This window comes from Phyllosticta citriasiana, assembly GCF_038021145.1.
Source record: "Phyllosticta citriasiana strain CBS 120426 chromosome Unknown IWZ02scaffold_1, whole genome shotgun sequence".
NCBI lineage: Eukaryota > Fungi > Ascomycota > Dothideomycetes > Botryosphaeriales > Phyllostictaceae > Phyllosticta > Phyllosticta citriasiana.
Window position 1 is genome coordinate 734,395 of NW_027117278.1, and position 16,599 is coordinate 750,993.

At 53.2% G+C, this 16,599-nt stretch overlaps 5 protein-coding genes across 5 annotated transcripts; 3 read left to right on the plus strand and 2 right to left on the minus strand.

The window, feature by feature from the left end:
• Nucleotides 1–1,470: 1,470 nt before the first annotated feature.
• On the minus strand, nt 1,471–3,264 carry IWZ02DRAFT_438757 (uncharacterized protein; the record flags this gene model as incomplete). The annotated part of the gene is made up of 1 exon (XM_066766742.1): nt 1,471–3,264. A coding segment is annotated over exon 1 (1,379 nt), but the record flags the coding sequence as incomplete, so codon positions are not given.
• IWZ02DRAFT_438758 (uncharacterized protein) lies at nt 3,265–4,247 on the plus strand. The gene has a single exon (XM_066766743.1). It carries the CDS (start codon nt 3,395–3,397, stop codon nt 3,920–3,922), a length of 528 nt encoding a protein of 175 aa, XP_066626898.1. The 5' UTR covers nt 3,265–3,394; the 3' UTR covers nt 3,923–4,247.
• A 112-nt stretch (nt 4,248–4,359) lies between these two features.
• IWZ02DRAFT_8597 (small nuclear ribonucleoprotein SmF) lies at nt 4,360–5,300 on the plus strand. The gene is made up of 4 exons (XM_066771323.1): nt 4,360–4,443; nt 4,501–4,541; nt 4,643–4,798; nt 4,883–5,300. The coding sequence occupies exons 1-4, from the start codon at nt 4,438–4,440 to the stop codon at nt 4,968–4,970; spliced, it is 291 nt and encodes a 96-aa protein (XP_066626899.1). The 5' UTR covers nt 4,360–4,437; the 3' UTR covers nt 4,971–5,300.
• Nucleotides 5,270–8,976, minus strand: IWZ02DRAFT_8618 (uncharacterized protein). The gene is made up of 3 exons (XM_066771328.1): nt 8,862–8,976; nt 8,287–8,809; nt 5,270–8,200 (listed from the first exon to the last, which is right to left on the minus strand). Exons 1-3 carry the CDS (start codon nt 8,923–8,925, stop codon nt 5,434–5,436), a joined length of 3,354 nt encoding a protein of 1,117 aa, XP_066626900.1. The 5' UTR covers nt 8,926–8,976; the 3' UTR covers nt 5,270–5,433.
• A 5,028-nt stretch (nt 8,977–14,004) lies between these two features.
• On the plus strand, nt 14,005–14,853 carry IWZ02DRAFT_428992 (uncharacterized protein; the record flags this gene model as incomplete). The annotated part of the gene is made up of 2 exons (XM_066765953.1): nt 14,005–14,567; nt 14,613–14,853. 2 exons carry the CDS (start codon nt 14,005–14,007, stop codon nt 14,851–14,853), a joined length of 804 nt encoding a protein of 267 aa, XP_066626901.1.
• Nucleotides 14,854–16,599: the final 1,746 nt, after the last annotated feature.

The following is a 16,599-nucleotide window of genomic DNA, read 5'->3' on the forward strand; positions in this document are numbered from 1 at the left end:
CTCGATCCTGTCTTATGTCCAGCCCCGATCTATCCGTCTATCCGTCTATCCGTCCGCTTTCCCCCGCATTCTTGTTCCCGCTTGCTTGCATTGCCAGTTGCGTGAACCATTGTCAAAGAGCCTCCGATTGGTTGCTACTCGGATGCTCGTCGTGTTCATGCGGAGATGACGACGGGTTTCAGTGAGTCTGTCTGTCTGGAACATGAGGATATCAGCCTGCAAAATCATCACAACCAAAGCGGAAAGCTCAATGGCATGGAAAGGGCACCTGAAAATAAGCACGCAGGATTTTCTACTCCAGGAAGACCGATCGGAAGATCATTCAACACGTCTACCAATCAAGGCGGACAGCAACGGTCTACCACGTTTCTCCCAACACACTCCAATCCTCGCCCTCCTCCCCAAACAGCTTCTTCGGATGCACGTCTCCCCAAGCCAACCCCCTTTCCTTCTGCGTCGGCTCTTCGTCGCTACTGTCTGCCTCCGTCCACGGGCCCTGCCCCTGTCCCGCTGTCCTCGCGTCTTCGATCCAGCGCTCGACAGCGTCGACGCGCGCCTTGGGCTGTGCTTGAAAGCTGACCTTTTTGACCGCCTTTGGCGCAGAGACGCCGGCGCAGGTGCGCAGCAGAACGCACCTTGTCTTGGTGGGACTGGGCGTTGTGAGTGTGATGATGACGCCGGCCTTGATGGCTGGAACTTTGGGAGAGGTTTGGGCAGCACTGCGTGAAGAAGTCATGATGGGGAGGAAGTGAGAGGGCCCGGCCAGCATTCTTGGTGTTTTTTGGATGCGCTTTTGGAATCGGAAGGGCGTTTGGGAAGGATTTTGCATCAGTGCTGCCGGCAGCGCTGTGGTCGGCGTGGTATTGCAGGGCACGGTTGGAGATGAAAGAGTCAGGGGAGAGGACCCGACTGTCTGGCTTTATCTTCTCCGTGATTTTCAATCATGGCGTGGATGACGTGATGGCTCTGCTGCAGATAAAGGACTGCTTGAATAGCTTGTGGAGAGAGGCTTTGAGTGAATGAGCCTTTCGTGATAGAAACCGGGCAACCGTGGCAGAAGGAACGGTGCGGCTTTGTCTGCAGTGGTGGGATAAAGCAGATGTCATTCGAGCAGTTTCTTTGTCCCGTGGACTTTGTTTCGAGAAACAAGGCAATACAATGCCCCGTCAAAGAAGGTGCCAAAGCACACCCTCTGTTGTGCATAGGACAGAGAAGTAAACACGACTCGAATAGCGAAAAATATGGAAGCGTCACAGGAACAATTCAGGGCATCAGTTTAGAGCATGCGTTGATGACAAGCCACACTTAAAGTAAAACCCTTGATGATGAGGCAATGTCAAATCCCGTCCATCTGATTCCCATCTACATTGGATGTGCTTTTGCAAATACTTCCAATGTTGAATTGCAGATGCGCGATGGCATCAGAGGTGCCGAATGAATGCTCTTTGAGCGCAGTTGTGCCAGTGAACGGTAGCCCTTTAAGCGCACAGTGCTGTCAAGTTGCGAGGGCAGGCATTTATGAGAGAGAGATATATGAACAAGAATCGAGACCAGTGAAGGAGAAGCTAAAGAATATGGTGTGAGAAGCGCTCGAATCATGAGAGGTTGTGATATAGTTTTCATGGCCCAGCATTTGCACTCAGTTTGCACCAGAAATGTCTCGAATGATATGTTTACAATTACTGAACATCATGTCCCTCAGTTTGACCAGCAAACCTCCTCTACCCATTCACCAGGACTCAAAGCCGCTACCTAAACCACGTCCGACTCCCCCCATACTTCAAGCAATCGCGGCAGCCAGGAACACAAGGCGCTTGCCATGGCCGGAATTGGACGACCTCACCCTCCTGATCTGTCTGTAGATGTCCGGGTACTGAGGTGTCGCCTGCATACTTCTCAACCCGGAAGAGGCTCGAGCCGTGCAAAAATCTGGGATAGAACTGCTGCTTCTTCTCATCCCTTGGTTTCTTAACGGCAAGGGGAACGGTCGGATCAACGGGCTTGACAGGAGTCTTGAGGCCAGAGAAGAGACGCGAGGCGTAATCCGGCCGCGAGCCAATGTTGGCCTCAGCCGGGATCGAGGTGGTTGTAGGGGGAGCGATGTAGGCTCTCTTTGTTTGCTTGTTTCCGCCGGCGTCAATGCCGAAAAACACGCGTCGCTGCTCCTCGAGATGTTCCTCGAGCCTCTGCAAGTGCTCCCTTTGCTGTCTTTCAAAGTTCAGCTGCGCCTGCATCTCTCGGTGGTGTACCTGAGCCCTCTCCGCTTCCAGCCCCTTCTCAAATGTCTCAAGCTGCTTGCGAGCCTCGGGATGAACACGCGCCACGTTGTGAAGTACGCTCTTGGTCGCCGCCTTGATGCTCGTCACGGCTTCGTTGGCCTGGCGCTCTGCACTCCAGAGGATGTAGGCGTGCTCGGCAGCCCGCAGCGTTGCCGCGTCGACTGCCATGTTGGTGTGACCCTCGAGCCTCACGTAACCTGGCCTGTCATGAATGTCAACGAACCTTCTCACTGTCGCCCAGTAACACCCATTAACGGTATACCCCTCGACGGGTTCAGTGTATCGGTAGTAGACCGAGTCGCTGGTGACTCTGACAGCAGTAAGGCCATTCTCCTTCAACCAGGCATCAAATCTCCTGAGGAGGTCTTCGACGTGGTTGTTTGTCTGATATTGTTGCTTCGGGGGGCCGGGCTGTTTTGTTAGGATCGGCGTTCTGAGAGCCTCGGAGTTGTTTTGAATCCCCGAAAGCAACTCAAGGCCACCATCGCTAAGTTGAGATACCGAAAGAACCAACTTCGTTTCCAGTTCATCAAGAGTCGTGCCGAGACGGTCAATAAGTTGCGGGTCGGTTATCACGGTAGTTGGCCACGAAACCACGTAGCCGACGAGGGTGCTCAAGAGCGGCTGAGTCGTGTCGTCCGGGTGGGGTCGCTGGATGAAGTGAGACTGCACCAATTGAAGGGCTTGCATTTTGTCCGCCGCTTCGCTGGCTGATAGATTTCTGGTGATTTGCGTCCTGAACAGGTTTTTCACAGCTTCGAAAGCCAAGATTGTCTCTGCCGATGGGGTAACTTGGCTCGCTAGGAAGTCCCTCTGCTCTTTTTGTAGGAGCTCGGATGCCTCAGCTACCATTCTCCGCCTCTGATCATCTTGTTGCCTTTGCCAGGACGCATGGAGCGCCTGCTGCTGAGGGTCAGCAAACTGGGCAGAGTTGGGGGCATTGCCGTTCTGCCTCTGTCTTTGTCGGCCCTCTTGGTTGTTTTGAGGCCCGTTGTTATTACTAGTATTATTGTTATCGTTGGCATTAGCGTTGTTGTTGTTGTTGTTGTTGCCATTCCTGTGGTGCGGATTATTGCCCTTGTAGTGCGGGCTGGTCCAATTCGGGTCGAACTGGGATGGCTGACCGTAGTTCTGTTGATTATCAGGATTGTTTCTGTTGTTTCTCCGGCTGCCGATGTTTTGTCCTTGGTCGCCATACTGGTCATTCTGGGCGTGGTTGTTTTGTCGCTGATTGTTCCATTGCTGCTGGCTGTTCCTTTGCTGCTGGTTGTTTTGTTGCTGGTTGTTCTGTTGTTGTTGGCTGTTTTGCTGCCGGTTGCTGCCGTTGTTGCCGTTGTTCCCGTAGTTGCTGTTGGTACTGTTATTGCCGTTATTGTCGGAATTGTTACGACTCCTCCTGTACCTTGCCATTGCTAAGCTTTAATCTGTGTCAAACAGAGTCTGTATCAAACAGAGCTAGTAATATGTTGGAAAGGAAAATGACAAGAAAAATTGCGAAAAGAGCGTGCGTGGTGTTCTGTCGAGTAGGAAAAGAGTCTACCAGAAAATCGGCGCACCTCGTCCGGATCTTATGTTCTGAGCTTGCTCTAGACAGCATGATATGTGAAAGAGAAACATTGTTTACTGAAAGAATGAATCTTTGAAAAGAATCAGCCCAAGTCTAAGCGCCACGATTAGGTCTGCCATATTGGGAGTGTGGCCAAGATCTTAGACAAAGGCATCAAGGGCCATGGAATCACGTCATGCTCCAATCTCGACAAAGGAAACAAGAATGAGACATCTCGTGAAGCAGGCCCGACCAGAGACAATCGGATTCAGAAGACGGTGAGAACAAAGCGGCTGTATGTTGAAGCTGCAAAACATGAAGGCTCCAGGGAAACAATGGAGAAAGACGGTACGATGTCAGACAGTTTGAGGGCGGGAGGTAATCTAGCATCATGAGATGAGAGGTCGGTGGTGGTTGGTCTCGTGAGCATGTTGCAAAAAGAGACGGAGCTCCAGTCGAGGTGCGTAGATCCACTAAGCTCAAAAAGGAAAAGCCGGCGCCATAGCTTAATTTTCGGGAGCTCAAGGCGCGCGTAACGACATCACGAACTCGATACGTTACCAACGCCGTATCGCCGAAACACCTTCACGAAAGAACTGGACTTTAAGCACCATGGCGGTAAGCTTACCCCAGCATGCCCTCGTTCCCATTTCACCTTGCTAATCCCTCGTACAGTCTTTCGTGCCTCTCAACCCGCGCCCGCTGCTCGTGTCGCTGTACGTTTATTCCGCATCGCAAACCGCCTGCATGCCACTCCCGTCGCGTTTCCCTTATATTCGGCCACCTTGAAGTTACTGGTCTGACTGGTTGTTGACAGCGTCGGCAAAGAGGTCCGCATCAAGTTGAAGTGGGGCAACACGGAGTATACTGGAGGTCTCGTCAGCGCAGACAGCTACATGAACCTTCAGCTCGCCAACACCGAGGAATACATTGATGGCAAGAGTACCGGTACTCTCGGTCAGGTTCTGATTCGGTATGTTGGGATCCTTCTGCGCTTCGTTGCTTGCCGCAACGCTGCGCTCGCTGTAGGGTGTACTGGCACTGACATGCCAAACAGCTGCAACAACGTCCTTTGGATCGCCGAAAAAGACTCGTCCGACCCGCCATTAATGACCGGCAAGCCTGACGTGGAGATGAGCGGTTGATCAAGTCGGATCCACGACGTCGCGAGCCCAATTGTGGGTAGAAGAAGAGACATTCGAGACACATGACCCTGCGTATTTCGCCGTCAGCCAGTGGAGCAATGGACAGGATCGGATGCGCTGCCGGAGCTTCTGGGCTCACGTCAATAGGGCGATTCGACAAAAAGTGGGAGAGAAACATGGTGAGACCGGTGTTCATCTTCACCTGAGTCGCCTGGGAAAAGCTGAGGATCGATAAAGGCGTTTATGATGGCGAAGCGCTGTCAGCATGTGATGGGGATGCGAGACTTTCTTGGGCGAAATACGCTCGACAAAGCGACCTTTGGCATGGACATGGAGTTTATCTACTGAATTAGCACGAAAGACCGAGATACCAACCGCAAGCCCTCTTCACTCGATGAACAAACCCGTCGATGCACTCATTGGAAAATGGCCATGTACTTAAAGTTGATCAAGCAGATTCCCTCTAATCGACCTCCTCGATGACCATCTTCTTACCCTCTTTTCTTTCGGTATTTAGGCTCAGCCCCTTCAACTCTCCCAAGCCAAGGTTGCTCGTCATGCCACTCGGCATGATACCAGCACCCATGCCGCTCGAACCCAAAAGTCTTCCCATCTTTCGCGCCTCAAGTGCCGCCAGAACCTCACCTGCATGTCCTTTGGCGAGCACATCAACCTCGGTGTCCTGGACCCACCTCGTCACGCCCTCAATTTCCTCCCACATCTCTGGCGACAAGAGGCCAGCCAGCACGCTTCCATTCTCATCGGCTTCAATTCCTTTGACCAAACTCCAGAGCACAACGAGCGCCGCGCGCCTCAAAATCGCGTGTCTCTCCTCCTGCTCCAGCACAAGCACCTTGAGCGCCACATCCACCGCCTCTGGCACCACTCTCTGCGTATCACTTCCGCGCAGGAGCATGCTTAGCGTAACAGGGGCCTCAAGAGCCGTCGAGAGGACGGAGAGTGCCAGCGCACGCAGCCTCAAATCCTCCGAGATGCCCGTCTCAGACCAACCCGTCACGATGCGCGAGAGAGCCTCGATATCGGCAGCACTCGCGCCCTCTTTGTCTTCATCCTTGTCTTCGTCCGCGGCGTTAATGCCTGGAATGTCGGGCACGGCTCCTCCCCACGCCTTCTCCACCTCTCTTTGTTTCCTTCGCTGCACCATCGCCGCCCGCTGTCTCTGTTTCAAGTCACGCGGCCGCTTGCCGCGCCGTCCGGCCACTGTCACTGCTGCGCGCGAAATGTTGCTCAGGACGACGCGAGCATCGTTACTGATGGCGCTTGTGCTGCTGATAGAACTAGATGCGTCGCGCACTTCGCCAACGATCTTTCCCAATGCCTCGCCGATCCGGAGGCGGCCCTCAAGTCCTGCCTCCTCCACAGCCTCTTCCCTCGGATCGAGGAACGCATCCGTGAGAAGACGCGTAAGGAGTGGTGGATCGCGCGCGGATAGAGCAACCAGCGTCTTGATGGCGTGGAGATGGACGAACTCGTCGGGGTCAGGCAGAGCGGTGCGCAGGAGGAACAAGGTCAGACCAGGAAGGTCAGGGAATGGTGATTGGGCGGCAGCGAGAGACGCAATGGAGGAGAGGGCAGCAGCGCGGACAGGAGGATGCTCTGACTGGGTCATGTCGTTCAGAGCTGTGTTCAGAGTTTGTCGGTCTTGATCTGACATGGTGCTTGGCCTCGAGGAAGCAGCTGTAGCCTTGCTTGGGCCTGCGGGTATGTTGAGAAGGGACGACAGTTGAGAGGTTAGGTTGGAGGCCGTCATGGAGACGGAAGTAGGAAGGTTGGTGTCGGGCGGCGGGTTGCGGAGCAGTTCGAGCGTGGGTAGGATTGCTGAGAGGGTTGCAGATGTTTGAACGGAAGGTTTGAAGTTTTCAGCAGAAATGAGCGTGTTGAGCAGACTGAGGGCGACAGGGACGATTTCTCCTGCTTCGACCTGTGCTGGCTCATCAGCGTCCTTTGGCCCAGATTCTGGGTGCTTCGCTTCATCTTGAACAATTCTTGATAGTCCGGCGTAGTTGGCCTTTTTCAGATCGTTGTTCCTCTTTCTCTTCGCCCTGTCGTCCTCGACCCATTGGCCTAGAAGCTGCGCGACTAACTCAATGAGATTGTCAGGGTTGCACGTCAATTTATCCTTGAACTTCTCCAACATGACCATGACAATCTTGGCGATGATGAGAGATTGGAGCGGGTCTTGTTCGTCGCCAACCTCGAGCTTCATCCTCTTTCCTGGCTCCGTAGGAATGGTTCTGGGAAGCAGCCATCGTCTTGTCAGTTTCACAAACAGCTCCCCAATATCATGGTCCTCAATCGAGTCGCTTGTCAGGATCGCTTCAAAGCTTTCCAGTCTCTGCTCCATCATCGCCATCTGTTCGATAATGCTCTCTTCCTCCGAGGCTGCTTGTCGATGTCTGACTTCAACTCCACCTTCGCTGCCCGGTCCATACTCCCAAGCATCTGGTCCATTCCAGAGTAAATTTGTGGCAAGTCTCTCAAGTTGGGCTGCTCCAGCCCCGAGGCGAAAGTAAGTCAACAGTAGCCTGTGAGCATTATCAGACCAGAATCGCGCAACGGGTCTTGATTTTGCGTGATCAAGGAGTGCCCACAAGGGCATCAACAGATTCCCCAATAGACGGCTCGTGAGCCCTGGGCTAGGATGCGAAGATAGCAGTGCCACAAGACGGGACAAAGCGCGCTTGAGACGATCTTCTGGTACGAGTGCACTTTGGCCATCTTTTGAAATCGTCTTTCCATGGGCCGGCGGGGCAATGTCGAAAAGCAGTGGCTCAGCAAATAATCTCCATCCTACGCTCCCTGGTGCACCCGTCGCGCGTTTGCCTAGGATACCACTACCAATGATGAGAGCAGCAGCTTTGGAGAAATCTGGCCCTTCGGTTCCATCCAGCATGCCAAGGAGCTGCGGTGATAGCGCACTGAAATAGGGCTCCGGATCCATGGAGCTTGGAACTGACGAAAGAAGTTTTGAGGCCTGGTTGATCGCTTCGAGCGGCAATGGTGGCCCCTTTTGAACACTTCGATCACGCTCATTGGAGGCCATTGGAGGCGCGGGGTACGAGGATGCAATGAACTCGATGGTGGATCGGACACCATGCGGACGCAGAGGTACAGCTGAGAGGGCGTTTGAAAGTTGAGGTTTGAGCCACTGAGGTGTCTCAGTCTGGATCAAGTAGGTAAGGAGAGGTAGAGCAGATGATGTTTGAATTCTGGCAATGATGAGCTCATGCTCATTCTTAGGGTGACTGAAACACAAAAAAGAGAAAAGAAAAGCATGTAGAAAATAGACACCTACTTTTCAATGATTCTCTCAAATACCCCCCCGTACTTTGTCCTGGTCTTGGAGTCGGATTCTGGGGAGAATGCGAGTTGCGCAGTACCGGCCACAACGTCTGTCAAAATTCTCTCTCGTACCAGCGGAGCGAGACCCTGTGCAGGATCAGAAAGAATCTCACTCAAGCTGTCAATAGTTTGGGTTAATGGCGGGGCATTCTGAGAAAAGCTTCGCTCAAACTCGTTGGGCTCTTGCAGGCCGCTAATGACAGACTTGGGTCGTTTCTTGATTGAAACGCCAGGAGAGAGGGCTGGAAGAATTCCGCGAATGGCTAGTAAATCCAAGAGACCATACAGCGTCGTCCTCGAGTCTCCGTCGTATTCGCCTTCTTCATTGCTTATTCTACCTTGGCTTTCATTGGCGATATCTGCCTGGTGAATTCGCACAACGTGTTGCAAGACCATTTCGACTACATTAGAAGAGATGCTTGGGTCTTCATCGCGTCCGACGTGTTGCTTGATGCGATCAAAAATGTCCTCAGTGCCTGCTTCGTGTTAGCAAGACGCAAAAACGGCTGGCAAGCCTGACGGAATTACCAGGCTCCCATGCAGGCGCGAGGAAGGCGTTGGCCGCATCGAGCGCCTCCCTGAGCGCCGACATATCGACGAATTAGGTATATCGACGAATTGGAGCACAGGTGTGGTGTTGATAGAGTGGAGGAATATTTTCGATGCCACGACGATTGGAGCTTCCCGTCTCCAGCTGGTCTTACGTCATCCACGTGCTTTCGCAATATGCGCTAACCGAAAACGCGTCTCCCTAACCTCCACCGTTTCGTCTCTCTTTTACACCTCCACAACCAACGACTTTGCGGAATCACTCACGTTCGCTCTCCGAATTCGTATCAATTCGACTTTGCCGCCAATCCCAACACCGTCGCTTCAGCCTTCAACGACATTGACACTTGTGGAGCCTCACGGCACGCGCCTTTCTTCATCCGCCCATCTCTCGCGCGTTCGCGTCAACACAGCCGAAGCAGCTCCCTCCCATGACAGCGCCGTCTCTGGTCCCCCGAAACACCTCACGGTAGAGTAGGGATGTTTAACCACACTCCATATGCGTTGGCACTTGCGGCGCCGGCCCTTCACTCGAGCCTCTCAGCACGGTCTCATGGTGTTTGTGGTTTGGTCGTCGCGGTGCTGCCCTTTTGGGAGACGCGATGGGGAGGATTGGATTCGGAACTTAACCCTAACCTATTTCGGGTTCAGTCTCACGGGCTTCAGCGCAGTTGCCGACCTCGTGACTAGCACCTGGAAGCCTCCCGATGTGCCTGTGTGCCTCGGCCGGGACGAAGGTTGTCGGAAGGGTTGTCAAAGCGAGAATCGTGGTCTTGGGGAGGTTTCATGCGTCGTTTTGGTAAGATCCTCGAAAAGGACGCGCGTCGATTCATCAATCCGGACAGCAGACTCTGGTCTATGTGGGCGGCTTTGAGGCAAAGTGCCTGGCAAGATTGACGGGATAGCACAGGTGGGAGCTGCCGGGCGCCTTCCGAGGGTCGTCGATGGGATTTTCTTACCCTGTCAAACTCATATGAGGCCTGTCGGGCTGCTGATCCTGCAACATCAGATTCGTCTTGGGCTACTGAAAGGTGCCTCGACCCTCACAAGCAGCTTCGGTGCTGTCCGCTTCCAACCATGTGACTTGCATCGTCAATATACCCAGCCGGTAATACCTGATTGGCCGCTGTCTTCATGGCTATTTGCGCCTGTCTGACAACAGAACGCATGCCCCTCACCTCCATGACCACTTGGCAGATAGCATCGTCAGAATCACGCTTTGCGTGTAGCGGCATCTGCGAGCACCATACAGAGGGAGTTCGGCATGCTGTTCCACATGAAAGTCTGCAGGTCTGTCGTCAGGTATCCGAAGGGCATATTGGGGGTTCAATTCTTCTTGGCGAATGTGGGTGTGGGTCGACATTCTCGAAAAATGCAGGCGGATCTGATACGCACAAGGGGCTAGCAATCTTGACTGGTCTTGCCATTCCGGCAGTGGTGAAGATCCCGAGCAGTTCTCCAACTCCGCAAGCAGAAATGCCCAGCGAACCCGATGCTCGACCCCGTTCAATCTTGCTGGAGTACATATCATCCAGCACAGTCTCCAGCCTTTGCGACGGCACCCGCCACATGCAATGTCACCGTATGGTGTCGTCCGACCAGCCGTGATAATCATCAGCCCCAACGGCCAGCGATGGGATTACTGGTGAGCGCCGAGCCTGTCGACTTTGTTTTCCAACTGGGTACGACACTACCTCCGCACACGCGTGGAGATGGAAGCGGTTTTTGAGGATGTTGTTTGTCCGCTGAATATCGCCCTCGGCGCTGCTTTCAGGTGGCGACAGGGAAACAAAAACGTGTCTCTGGGATGGCTGCTACAACAACAGAGAGATGAATTCTTGGTGCAAGGCATCGGGGTTTGGATGAAGCGAGGCAGTGCCGTTTGTGGTTCTGCAAGAGCAGTAGAGAAGCTGACAGCGGCGTAGTAACTGTGGCCAGGGCTGACAATTGCTGCGATTCTTACAGAACTCGAGTCCGTAAATTCGTGCAACTGTTCTTTGCAACCCTTGTCGTTCCGACACTGTTCGTCCACCTAGCTTCACAGCGTTCTTCTGGTACACAGCAACAGGATAGCAAAATCGACAATCCCGACTTGCCGACAAACCACGTCCGTTTCAGCAGAGGCCGGTTTTCGTGGAAGAGTACGATGACTTGCGGCTGGGTTCCAGTCGCCAGAGGCGGGACCTCTCTAGAGTGAGGCTCAAAGTTGCGGCTTGTCTGCCAACGGCGTCTGCCAGCTTATTCACATCCTCTCCTTCATGTCTTCCACCTGCGTTAGTCTGGACCCTTGGATGGGTTGGCGGAGAGGTCGGGACTATATTCGAGCTTGCTGGCTGGCGGCCAGGGGCCCGAATGTGACGCTGTGGTTGTTGAGCTTGTGGAGGGGCATGCGTGGGCGAGCGAGGGGCATTTGATGGTGGAGGCCACCAAAGGGGTGAGCGGTTGGGTAAGACTGGGGGGAGGGCGAGGAGCCCTAGCCGCCTCTCCGGGGCTACTCGGGGAGGTGGCCCAAGATTTTTTGATAAGTTCCTCATACTCCCCTTACTCAACCTGAGCTGATGCTACGAGGCAGTGACTTGGAGCAGCGTCGAAACGACGGCCAAGGTTCGCGAAGACGTGTTGACTTGACCGGGCTTGGTGAAGGCCAAACAGAACCGATGATGACTGAAGAAATGGCAAAGTTCAATGACAACCTGGATATCTTGGCTGTGCATGTAGCCCTAAAATCTCATGGTTGTCCTTGCGAACACAGCAGAGCTTGTCTGAGGCATCTGTTTGACTAGAAAGCCAGGAACGAGTCTTGGTCACCAAGAAGCAAGAGCTCCTTTGACATCACGACTGACTTGCCCAAAGGAGGTCATGTCCCTGAGGAAAAGAATTGTCCAAAATCAAACGTCATTGGCAAGAGTCCTTTCAAGGAGAAGCAGAGAATTCGATCATGCTGATCTACAACTCTGAAGGCGAGAATTGACCTGGAGGGTGGTGAAGCCTGATGCTTCGACCGTACGGTGAGTACGAGCTCGACGCATGGCAAGTGGTATAGGCCAGATGTTGAGAACCGAGCGGACCGTTGACCCAGAAGCCTCCATCGGACGGCATCAACTCGCATTCAAAATGGCCGGACTCCGAAGCCAAAGCTCCACTCAAGACATGTCGGATATGCCAATCTGAAAACGGAGATTTGTCCAAGCGGTTGTGTTACTGTCTACACTTGAATGCCGTGGTAGTTCCCACCGAGCGTTTGTTGAGAAACCGTTAGGTCGAGACCCCATCAGGCCCTGCGCGAACGCCGACGGGTCCGTCGTCTGTACCTTCTGTGCGAATCGAAGCCAACACGTCGTTGTCAAGCCTCGGTATTTTGAGGCAGATGCCACCATTTCTACCAACACGCCGTCAAACAGTCCAGGTGTGATTGTTGGACCTCGGATGCAGGTTAGCCCACCATTTGAGCCCAAGGCAACCGTCTGCTGTAGAACTGACCTGTTGCTTCAGGGGTTTCGCTCCAACGCTCCTGCTCAAAGTATGCTGCAGGCCAAGTGGCCAGCCGCTCAGTGGCTTATCCAGTTCCCAGTTCAAGCGCCATGTTGAATTTGGGTTTCCCGTGCGTTCTCGAGCGGAAGGAACTTGATCGCGATGCCGGATTTGACGCGACCTGCTACTTTTCCTGCGAAGTCTGATTAGGAAGCAATGCAGCTCTGACTGTTGCTCAAAACGAGTGCTAGATGGCGCAAATTCACCGTGCTGGAAACCTGGGGTAGGTGCTTTGTGCATTTATGGAGGCAATGGATCCGATCAAGTCCGCGACGCTCCAGAAACGGCTTTCTGTTAAACCCGCAGCCGAAAGTCGGAACAGTAGTGGAGCATGTCAAAATGCTTTGCACTGGGCCTGGTCGCACGTATCAAATAAGCCTTTGACTCCAAACCTGTGGCTAAGTTCTGGTTCTTTCCCTGCATCACGCATCATGAGCTTCGCATTGACCGGGGCTGTACTGGGATTGCACAATGCCAACCCACCAAGCGGCACTAAGAGCCATTACCAACCGCAAGTTGAAAGACTTGGGCAACCGACGCAGCGCTTGTCTGATTCGACAGCTTGGCTCATGACCGAGTGAACAATGCTTGCCATGGACCACGTTGCACTATATCCCGAGAACTATTACCTGGATTCCAACTTGGCAGCGCATCTTCCGACATTCAATCAAGGCTTTTGGCGCTGCCAATGTGTAACACAGTCATTTGCATCTTCAACGACGAATGCCTTATTCGTTACTGCTGCTGTTGGCAGCTTCGCGTGGATCAATCGATCAAAGTTGCACTACGGGAGCGGCGAGCAGCGACGAAGTGGACTTGGCAAATTGGTTCACTTCAGCTACGCGAGAGTCTCGAATGGCTGGCAAATAACAGCGCCTACTGGTAGGGTTTTCAATTAGTGCGAACGCGAAGCCAGACCACTGGAGAGATGGATGCGCCTATTGCGACGCCGGATCACACACAACTAAAAGCACTTCAAACAAGGGTCGATGCTCGCCTACTTCAATTCTGGACATTTCGAGAGCGTTGACATTTCGTCCTTGTAGGGCCATACGTAGAGCGATTGGCTTGTGGACCTCGCGACCTGATCTTGATGACAATGCCCCAGCATCGCACAAGCCAACTCAAAGGCATTCTGCGCGCGTCTGATGGTAAGCCCCTTGACACCCGTCTCAAGTGGTCTGATTGAGTCGGCCGGCGAAGAAGCGTCTCATACCTGAGACACCAAATTTTCGCACCACTCGAATTTGTAAACCACTGTCTGCTGCCGCACATGAAACCCAGGTAGGGCGAAAAAATCGAAAACCACCGAGACTCCGACAGGAATGGCCCGCTCTGGACAGGCTGTGCCTGAACGCTCCATCGTCTTTCCGGCTTTATATTCAAGATATTCCTCACAAACAGCGTTGAAGCTCAAATTTTGGTCCAACTCGGTTGAACGCTTTCCCGCAAAAGCGTGAAGCCACGCTGCCTCGTCATTCCTTTCCACGCCTGGTTAAGTTGATCTTAATTCTCGCGAGCGTGTCGGTCCCTATTGTACATGTCCTGGAGACCCAGCAACAATAATCGCGAATAATTTCTAGTCGTCACAATGCCTTCGAAAATCGGTTCGGTATTCGTTCTCGCTCTCGTCCCTTTCTCCGTGGCCTATGGGCCCTACTTCCCATCCATCCGTGCCGACAACACCACTGGAGCTGGTGCAAATCCCCAAGCTGCTGGGGCTGGCGGAGGAGCAGGAGCCGCTCCACAAGCGGCAGGACAGGCGCCTGGCGACGCCTGCAAAATCGCGTCTGCTCTTTTCAATGGAATCGGCTCCAACATTTTGGTACAGCAAAACGAGCAACTCAGCACGACAGCAATCCAGTCATTCTTGAAGAGCAACGACGTGGGCGACCAAAACCTCTTTAGCAGCCTCAAAAGCAATCTTATTACCGTCGTCGGTTCTGGCATCACAATCCGCCAGACGAACCAGGGCATCGCCGGCCAGAGTAACCCCGCCACCCCCGGGTTACAGACTGTGGCGAATGCGCAAATGCAAGAGATGACTCTTGCTCAAAGCCTGACGGGTGACCCGCAGAAAGACCTGCCGTCATTGACCAACTGCTCACGGCGTTTTCGGGTGGAATTTCGCAGAACCAGCAGAATCAACAGGCAGTAAGTTCCCTAGGCTTTCCGCTTAACGTGATCTATACTGACGAGTCAGGCCCTGTCTGCGTGCCAAAATGCCGCTGGACAAGGTAATGCCCAGGCTCAGCAACCGCAGGCCGGACAACAGCCAGCCGTCCAGCCTGCTCAGGCCGAGCAGCAACCACCAGCAGCGGGCCAGCCTCAGGCTCAGGCGCTAGAGGGACAGAACGGACAACAGGCTGGACAGCAGCAGGCCGGTCAGCAGGCGGCAGAAGCGCAAGTAGCGCGCAAGAAGCTTCGGCAGCGGTGGTAGACTGGATGTGGTTAATGGCAAAAATGTTCAATTCGAGGGTCTGTTGCATTAATCGTATGTGTGATCTTGTCAGTCCTCCCGGAGTCCTTTCTACATTGTAGTGAGGCCAACGAATCCAACTTTTCAGACGGTGAGCCTCATCGTTCTACAAATGCCCAGCTGCTCTGGATGAGACGGTCCCTCGAAGAAATTCAAAAGCCATGAGTCATGCCGCAATGGCTTTCACAGTTCGTGAGCCTAACAGACTATAACTTTAAAAGCGTCCTTAGAGCCGGCGGACCTTAGTCATTCCACAAAGCCTATCACACCCCAGACTCAAATGCGTATGTGATTCAGAATTGAGGCTGGAACGTAAGAATACTTGCAGACTGCAATGTGAGGCTCTTTACCCTCAGAGTCCTACAAGACCAACTGAAAGAGTGGCGAATCTCAAATGCTAGAAATAGTTTCACGCTTCCGGCAATTGCCATAAGCGCCTCATTTTTTGCCGCGGTAGAAGAAACCTCACAAAGTTACAAGCGTGTGTCGAAGTCCAACGAAATACCCAGCATGCTCCACGGAAAGGGAGCACCGGAAATGGTGAATTTGAATATTTGAAGCGTTCGGGAAAGCAGGGCTTTGGTTCTCAAATCCTTTGCTCAGCAGTTTTAGGGGACTAGATTGAGAACCGAGGAAAAGAGATAGCAACAGCAATAATTCCACATTAGACAACATAGATAGTACACGGCTCCCAATCTCTTGGCAAGTCACGTGAAGAGTCGAGAAGGCGCATGTCCACGTAGGCTGTCGGGAAGGTAGATGCGTTCCTGCATTCTCTTATCTTACAGCTTTATCCCTACTCCGTCTCTTCCAATCTTCAAACAACAAGACTCTTTCCGCAAGGCTCCGAGCTCCAATTATGGAAAGACATGCAAGACTTGAACAAGTTGGAGAGGCTCGTGAGTAAACCAATCGGAAAGCGCTGGTCCACCGCTTTGACTTTTCTGGTCAAACTATGCGTCGTGAAGTTCCTTCTCAGCGTCGGCAACTTTCAATCGCATTCTCTTGTCATCATGTCTTCCTCAAGGCGAGTTTGCTGGCATTGCCAATTTCCACAACCAATCCGATTCCGCACCCTTCCGGCTGTTCAAGCAGAAGGCTGCATTGGGTTGGCGAGCGCAGCTGTTTTTGTCAACCATCTCTCGCGAGTGATTCACCTTCAGGTCTCAGCATCCGGACCTGTCGCCCTCGTCTTCCCTGGCACCCATCGTCGGCCTTAGAACTGTGTGCCAAAAACGTGCCTCGCATTTTGCTCATGAAAGGCTTCTTTCGAGCGGCTTCACGGCAGCCGTAAGTAGGGCGCCAATGCGTCGCTGAAAGGGGCACTTGTTTCCTGCTGAATTGCTCGAAAAGCTAGACCGCAGAATCAGAAGCTCGCGTCCAACCGATTCTCAGCCAAATGCCTGCCCTTCTGTATAAGGTTCGGTTCAGGTGGCAAACCCTACTGCGGCAAGCCTTTTGGATGATGTCTCTGTTTACGCTTGTTCTAGAAACACGTTTCAGCTTTGCATATCTTCAAGGGAAAAGCGTTACTGGCAGAACCTGCTAAGCTAGGCACCTGCGGCACTGCTGCAGCCGACGATGGCCACCACACTGTTTGGTCTGCAGATCTAACAAAAAACCCTCTTTGCTTTTTGGTTGCCAAGCCCGCAGGCGGGTAATGCTTTTGGGCAAGACGTCCGCTCGCAAGACCCCCAGAAACTCAAA

Coding starts and splice junctions, on each gene's coding strand:
- IWZ02DRAFT_438758 (XM_066766743.1), top strand. CDS start 3,395: ATGGCTGACCGTAGTTCTGTTGATTATCAGGATTGTTTCTGTTGTTTC.
- IWZ02DRAFT_8597 (XM_066771323.1), top strand. Junction 4,542..4,642: donor CGCCCGCTGCTCGTGTCGCT/GTACGTTTATTC, acceptor GGTTGTTGACAG/CGTCGGCAAAGAGGTCCGCA. Junction 4,799..4,882: donor CTCGGTCAGGTTCTGATTCG/GTATGTTGGGAT, acceptor CATGCCAAACAG/CTGCAACAACGTCCTTTGGA.
- IWZ02DRAFT_8618 (XM_066771328.1), bottom strand. CDS start 8,925: ATGTCGGCGCTCAGGGAGGCGCTCGATGCGGCCAACGCCTTCCTCGCG. Junction 8,810..8,861: donor CGCGCCTGCATGGGAGCCTG/GTAATTCCGTCA, acceptor AACACGAAGCAG/GCACTGAGGACATTTTTGAT. Junction 8,201..8,286: donor TTTGAGAGAATCATTGAAAA/GTAGGTGTCTAT, acceptor CATCATTGCCAG/AATTCAAACATCATCTGCTC.